The sequence below is a fragment of the Kryptolebias marmoratus genome, linkage group LG19 (assembly GCF_001649575.2).
Source record: "Kryptolebias marmoratus isolate JLee-2015 linkage group LG19, ASM164957v2, whole genome shotgun sequence".
NCBI classification, from domain to species: domain Eukaryota; kingdom Metazoa; phylum Chordata; class Actinopteri; order Cyprinodontiformes; family Rivulidae; genus Kryptolebias; species Kryptolebias marmoratus.
In genome coordinates this window covers 706,134-712,635 of record NC_051448.1, presented here as the reverse complement: position 1 = coordinate 712,635, position 6,502 = coordinate 706,134, and the positions used below count along the sequence as shown (strand labels likewise).

Genomic DNA, 6,502 nt, shown 5'->3' with positions numbered 1-6,502 from the left:
GTCCAGGTGTCCCTGTGGTGGACAGGTGTCCAGTCCAGGTGTACCTGTGATGGACAGGTGTCCAGTCCAGGTGTCCCTGTGGTGGACAGGTGTCCAGTCCAGGTGTCCCTGTGGTGGACAGGTGTCCAGTCAAGGTGTCCCTGTGGTGGACTGGACAGGGACACCTGGATGGATCTTCAGACCCACACTTGTTGTCTTATGTCCCACAGTGGGGTCCCGAGCCCAGCTTTGGGAACCACAGCTCTAAGTTCTGCAGACTGAACCTTAAAAGAATAAATGTAGTTTTCCGTCTCACCTGCGCAGGTACCTCCACGTCCTGATGATGTTCTGGTCGCTGCTGGCCGGCGTCGTCACGTTCTTCTGCTCGCTCGGACCCGAGTCGCTCCTCCCGAACATCTTCTTCGCCACCAAGCAGAAAAGCAGAGTAAGCGTCCGGCTCCTTTAGGTTCCACCTCAGAGAACTCGCAGGAACAATCAGGCTTGTTTTTGTTTCCTGCAGCGACGAGAACCGGAGCTGTTCCCTCTGGGCCACAGCTGCGCCGTCTGCGGGAAGGTGAAGTGCAAACGCCACCGGTACGTTCCCTGGAACAGCCGTCAGAAAGCTGGAACTTGTGGAACCGTGGGTTCTGAGGTTTTGGGTCATGTTTGTTGCTGACAGGCCGACGCTGCTCCTGGAGAACCACCAGCCCTGGTTGGACCTGAAGGTTCCCTCCAAAGTGGACGCTTCCGTAGCCGAGGTACCGTAGAGACAAACCCTCCCTGATGGCTGACAGTGTGTAAAATCCAGATGTGACGTGTTTCTCACCTGGTTCCTGCAGGTGTTTGAGCTGGTTCTGGAGAAGTTCGTGTTCCCCTGGTACCGGTGAGAGGAACCCTGAGAGGAGGTTTCTTTTCAACAGAAACACCTGCAGACGGTTCCTCATCCTCTCTGTCTGCTTTCAGGGACATCACGGACGACGAGGCGTGTTTAGATGAAGTCAGGATGATCTTTCGCTTCTTTGCTTCGGTGCTTATCCGCCGAGCGCAGAAGGTGAGTCGGCGTTCTTCTTCTTTCAGCCTGCAGGAACACGTTCTCTGAACAGGCTGTTCCAGATGTTCGCTCAGGGACCCGTGTGATATTGTCGGCTCTCTCCTCTGGCAGGTGGACATCCCAGCTGTGTTTGCAGACAAAGTGATGAAGGCGGCCATGAAGCACGTTGAAATTATTGTGAAAGCTCAAGCTAAAGGTGCGAAGGCCTTCCAGCGTCTCACCAGGAGTCTCTGAGAAGATCAACCTCCTTTAAGCTCCTTTTCTCCTGCAGTGAAGGCCGGGGACAGTTTGGAGCAGGCAGCCGTGGAGGAATACGGTGCCGGTCTTCACGCCGCTCTGCGCAGCCGGAAGGACGAGCTGCTCTACCTGAGGACGCTGACGGACATGTTGTTTCCTTACGTCTTACCTCCCAAAGCCACCGACTGCAGGTACAGCTGAGTGCAGAGCGTGGTTCTGACAGCTCCGTCAGAACCAGAACCCCACTGAAATAATCAGAATATTTCCTGGTTCTGGTTCAGGTCTCTGGCTCTGCTGCTGCGGGAGGTGATGGCTGGATCCGTTATCCTGCCCACCCTGGACTTCATGGCCGACCCGGTAAGTCAGGACCTTCAGTGTCACCACAACTGATGGAGTCTTTGGAGAGTGTTCAGGTTCAGGTGTGTCTGTTGTTTCAGGATAATGTGAACCTCATGGTGCTCATATTTCTCGACGACACTCCAGTAAGTCAGACCTCCTAAAAGTCTGAATGAATGTGATCAAACGAAGCTTCGCTCTCTGACCTGTTCTGTGTCTCCAGCCAGAAGAAGCCACAGAACCTCCGTCTCCTCTGGTCCCGTTTTTACAGAAATATGCTAACATCAGCAACAAGAAGCTGTCTGTGAGTACCGGCCCGACCGGGCTCTGACCCGGCTCCGACCCGGCTCCGACCCGGGTTAACCTCCTGCCTGCTTCTTGTCCAGGTGCTGAAACTGGAGCTGAAGGAGGTCCGGGAGCAGCAGGATCTGCTGTTCCGCTTCATTAACTTCCTGAAGCAGGAAGGAGCCGTGCACGTGCTGCAGTTCTGCCTCTCCGTGGGTAAGATCCCAGCCGCCTCGTTCCTTCAGCGCCTCGGCGTCGTGTAATCGTCCCAACCCTGCCGTCTTCCAGAGGAGTTCAACAATAAGATCCTGAACCCGGAGCTGAGCGACTCGGAGCTGCAGCGCCTCCACGGCGAGGTGGTGCACATCCACGACACCTACTGCCTGGACGAGAGCCTCGACAAGATCAGCTTCGACTCCTTCATCGTGGAGGAGATCAGGAGCAGTAAGAGTCAGAGCACTTCCTGTCAGCAAAATATGTCCTGAACCACTGGACGAAGGCTTCAAGATGGCTGCTGCAGCTAATCAACCTTAGCAAACACTACAAAGGCTGTAACTACAGATAGTGAGCTGTGGTGTGGTAGTAGCTGAGAATCATCCCTAACAGCTGCTCTGAGTGTCAGAGGATCCAAATATTTATCATATTATTGATTCTGATCAGATAGAAGACTTTGTTTTAATGTTCACTGATCAGTTTGTTCACTTTGTTGGAGAAGAAGTCCAGAAACTTAAATTCTAACAGTGATACTTTACAACAGTCACGTATTTTCTGTGTGTCTGTCCACTTTGATCAGCTGTCATTAATGAAGTTAAAGGTCATAAAACTCGTTCAGACGGAGCAGTTTGATGATTCTTCCACCTGAATCATCAGGAAGCATCAGTCCTGGAGACATTAGCTCAATATTTCCTTCATCTCCCTCCTGAGCAGAGGGGAGTTCCAAGCTTTAAACTTTATTTTCCACCACAACTCTCCTTCAACAAGCTCTTAAACGTTTCACAACATACACAAAACGACCCTCAGCAGGGAGGGGAGGGAGTTTAATCTGCACGTGATCTCATGCAGTTTAAAGCTTAGAGCTCCTGTCTGTTTGTGGAAGAGAAGCATCTTCTGCAGCTGTCAGACGGTGACCTTCAGCTGATCTTTGCCTGAAACTCTGCTGTCTCTGTCAGTCGCCAGAGGTCCGTACGTGGAGGTGGTGAAGCTGCAGAAGATGACCTGCCTCTTCAAGGCATACGAGCACGTCCTGTCTCTGCTGGAGAAGGTCTTCACACCCATGTTCTGCCACAGCGACGAGGTCAGTTTGTGTCTGCTTCAGGAGTTTTCTGCCGCAGCTGTTTGACTCTGTTCCTCCTCTCCTGTCAGTACTTCAGATATCTGCTGAAAGGAGCAGCTTCTCCTCCGAGGAACTCCCGAGTCAGCAGGTGGGAGCTCTTATTGTTCCTGCAGATGTTGCCTGTTACCTGCAGGAACCGGATCTCTGATTCTTCCCTGTTTCAGGAACGCGTCCAAACGAGGCGAGGCCTTCGGGATCAGCAGAATCGGCAGCAGAATCAAAGGTGTGTTCAAGAGCACAACGATGGAGGGCGCCCTGCTGCCGCCCAGCGCCATGATGGACGCTGACGACGACACGGTGAGTCTGCAGCAGTGCCCGAGCAGGCTCCGCCCTGTCCGTGTCCTGTCTCTGTGTGGCTGCGGTGCCCGAGCAGGCTCCGCCCTCTCCGTGTCCTGACCCGTCTCCGTGTGGCTGCAGGTGGAGGAGGCCACCGTGGTCATGGAGGAGGACTGCTTCCCCGAGCCGAGCGGCGCTCTCGTACATCAGAGGAACCTGCTGGCGTGGAGCGTCTCCATCCCCTGCGTGGACCTCAGCGAGGACCCGGTGAAGAGGGAGAAGATCCCCGTGTTCTGCATCGACGTGGAGCGGAACGACAGGAAGAACGGTGAGCGAGACGCCGTCAGATTCAGCTTCCCGCTCGGCAGATGTTCTGACAGCTGTCGCTCTTCTCCTGCAGTCAGCCACGAAGCTGAGCGGTGGATGGTTGACAGGAAGTACCTGGAGTTCTACGTTCTGGAATCAAAACTCACAGAGTTCCACGGTGAGAGGGAGAACCGAGCCGCGGGTCTGAGCCTGTTTCTGTTCCTGTTTTTAGCTGATTTTTCTCTGGTTTTTAGGCACTTTTGCAGACGCTCAGCTTCCATCCAAGAGAATTATTGGACCAAAGAACTCCGAGTTCCTTAAATCGAAACGGGAAGAGTTTCAGGAATATTTACAGGTGAAGTTGTGTGATCACTCAAATGTTGGAGAACCTGCAGACTGATCTGAGCTCAGTTTTCAGACTCCTGGTGTGTTGGTTGCAGAGGCTGCTGCAGCACCCGGAGCTCAGCAACAGTCAGCTGCTGGCCGACTTCCTGTCCCCAAACAGCATGGAGTCTCAGTTCCTGGACAAGATGCTGCCGGACGTCAACCTGGGTACGTGCCAGCTGTCCTCACTCATCTTCATCATCTTCATCATGGCCTCCGACTGCAGAGCTCATCTTTAATCAGGGAAACAAAACTACTTTTAACTTCTGAACTAAAGATGTTTAAATGTCTGCAGATGATGCTGTTATAGCACACACACACACACACACACACACACATCAGTGGGTCACTGAGCAGGATGTCTGTTTTAGGTTTTTAAACAAAGTTTTTTCTTTCAGGTAAGATTTTTAAGTCCGTTCCAGGGAAGCTGATTAAAGAGGTGAGTTTTTATTCCTCCTGCTCGGTTAAATTGACCCCCTCAGCTTCAGTTTGGAAGCAGAAAGAACCCAGATGAGATGAGTTCTGCGTGGAACGTTTCCGTCGTTTATCTCTGAATGATCCAGGAGGAACACCCTGCTTTGCGGTTCTGTTTTTGCAGAAAGGACAGAACCTGGAGCCGTTCATCCAGTCCTTCTTCAACTCGTGCGAGTCTCCCAGACCCAAACCGAGCCGGGAGCTCACCATCCTCAGCCCGTCTGCGGAGAACAACAAGAAGGTAAAATCAGATCAGGTTCTTTAGAACCCTGATGTGTCCTGCAGAACCAGAGCCGAGCGTTTTGAAACGTCCCAGTTCTGCCCAGGACGCACTGAAACATCATGGTAACCAGTTAGTTTGAGTCTGATGGCAGCAGCTCGTCTCTCTGAGGACATCCAGGACGTGAGGACACCAGCTGCAGGTCCTTTCCATGTCCTCCCACTTTGAAGGCGTGCACATTAGGAGAACTCTGTGTGACTTGTCCAGGCTGTCCTCTCACCTGTAAACTGCTGGAGATAAGCTCCGCCCCCTTCTCTGTGCAGCTCTCCAGCAGCCTGTTCAGGAACAACACCAACATGGCCGACGCCTCAGAGAGGAAACACAACTCCAACTGCTTCCTGGAGCTGCTGAGCGTGGACGGCATGTACGACTGCGTGATGTATGTAGGTGAGTCGAGCCCAGCACGCCATTCTGCAGTTTGACCAGCAGGGGGCGCTGCTCCACCAGCCCTCAGCTCTGTTCTGCCCCTCAGGTCGGGTTCTGTTCCACGTTCCAGACTGGCTGCATCACATCCTGGCTGCGGGGCGGATCCTCTTCAGGAACTCCTTCGACGCCTACATGGATCAGTACATGCAGTCCAAACTGGAGGCCGTCCTGCAGGAGCACCGCCTGGTGTCGCTCATCACGCAGCTCCGAGGTCCTTCTTCTTCTTTCTTCTTCTTTCTTCTTCCTCGCTTTGAGTGAAAACCTGCAAAAAACAACCAGCAGAGAAATTAAACACTTTTTACATTCGTTTAAATTAAATCCACTCCAAAAGTTACATCCAGTTTCCAGTCAAACAGGAAGAAACACTGAAACGGAGCGCTGCCGCCGCCGCCGCCGCCGCCGCCACCACAGGCTTAGTTTAAACAGGAAGTTGTTCTTTAATGACTGAACTGAGGTTTTAGATCTTTAACAGTTTCTACAGAATGTCCAAACTTCTCCCAGTGTCTCTGCTGGAGGTTTCCTCTCAGAGGTCAGAGGTCAGAGAGGTCACACCCAAACTCACTGACCTCCGTTGTCTCTGAGTTTCCAAACAGGAAGTGAGGCTCTTTGTAGCTCTTCCTGCAGAACCTCTGTGTTCTCTGAGGCCGTTTCTGCTCCTCTGAGCTTCCAGATGGCGTTCTGCTTCGGAACACGTCAGGTTCTGCTCGTTCAGTTCTCGGGGTTCTCAGGGCTCTCAGGGCTCTCAGGGTTCTTGGGGTTCTCGGGGTTCTCAGGGTTCTTAGATCTCTCAGGGTTCTCAGGGTTCTCAGGGCTCTCAGGGCTCTCAGGGCTCTCAGGGTTCTCAGGGCTCTCTGGGTTCTCGGGGTTCTCAGGGCTCTCAGGATTCTTAGATCTCTCAGGGTTCTCGGGGTTCTCAGGGTTCTTAGATCTCTCAGGGTTCTCAGGGCTCTCAGGGTTCTCGGGGTTCTCTGGGTTCTCGGGGCTCTCTGGGTTCTCAGGGCTCTCAGGGCTCTCGGGGTTCTCTGGGTTCTCGGGGCTCTCTGGGTTCTCGGGGTTCTCGGGGCTCTCAGGATTCTTAGATCTCTCAGGGCTCTCGGGGTTCTCGGGGCTCTCAGGATTCTTAGATCTCTCAGGG

At 53.2% G+C, this 6,502-nt stretch overlaps 1 protein-coding gene across 3 annotated transcripts in view; it reads left to right on the top strand.

Annotated features, from left to right (window-relative positions):
* The window catches only part of snx14 (sorting nexin 14), a 14,498-nt gene that overhangs the window by 4,036 nt on the left and 3,960 nt on the right, over positions 1-6,502 (top strand). For 2 of the 3 annotated variants that reach the window (XR_005234477.1, XR_001809271.3), the window contains exons 2-23: positions 304-424; positions 500-573; positions 659-737; positions 819-862; positions 943-1,030; positions 1,142-1,226; positions 1,302-1,458; positions 1,549-1,624; positions 1,705-1,749; positions 1,827-1,907; positions 1,990-2,104; positions 2,177-2,332; positions 3,058-3,182; positions 3,251-3,309; positions 3,386-3,518; positions 3,639-3,825; positions 3,898-3,981; positions 4,058-4,158; positions 4,244-4,355; positions 4,786-4,902; positions 5,205-5,328; positions 5,414-5,578. Coding sequence is in view for 1 of the 3 variants with exons in the window: in XM_017439991.3 (XP_017295480.1) it covers positions 304-424; positions 500-573; positions 659-737; positions 819-862; positions 943-1,030; positions 1,142-1,226; positions 1,302-1,458; positions 1,549-1,624; positions 1,705-1,749; positions 1,827-1,907; positions 1,990-2,104; positions 2,177-2,332; positions 3,058-3,182; positions 3,251-3,309; positions 3,386-3,518; positions 3,639-3,825; positions 3,898-3,981; positions 4,058-4,158; positions 4,244-4,355; positions 4,586-4,626; positions 4,786-4,902; positions 5,205-5,328; positions 5,414-5,578 (2,369 nt within the window). In the remaining 2 variants the exon portion in view is untranslated. Of the gene's footprint in view, positions 1-303; positions 425-499; positions 574-658; positions 738-818; positions 863-942; positions 1,031-1,141; positions 1,227-1,301; positions 1,459-1,548; positions 1,625-1,704; positions 1,750-1,826; positions 1,908-1,989; positions 2,105-2,176; positions 2,333-3,057; positions 3,183-3,250; positions 3,310-3,385; positions 3,519-3,638; positions 3,826-3,897; positions 3,982-4,057; positions 4,159-4,243; positions 4,356-4,585; positions 4,627-4,785; positions 4,903-5,204; positions 5,329-5,413; positions 5,579-6,502 lie in introns of all 3 variants that reach the window. The other variant, XM_017439991.3, reaches the window with a different exon arrangement.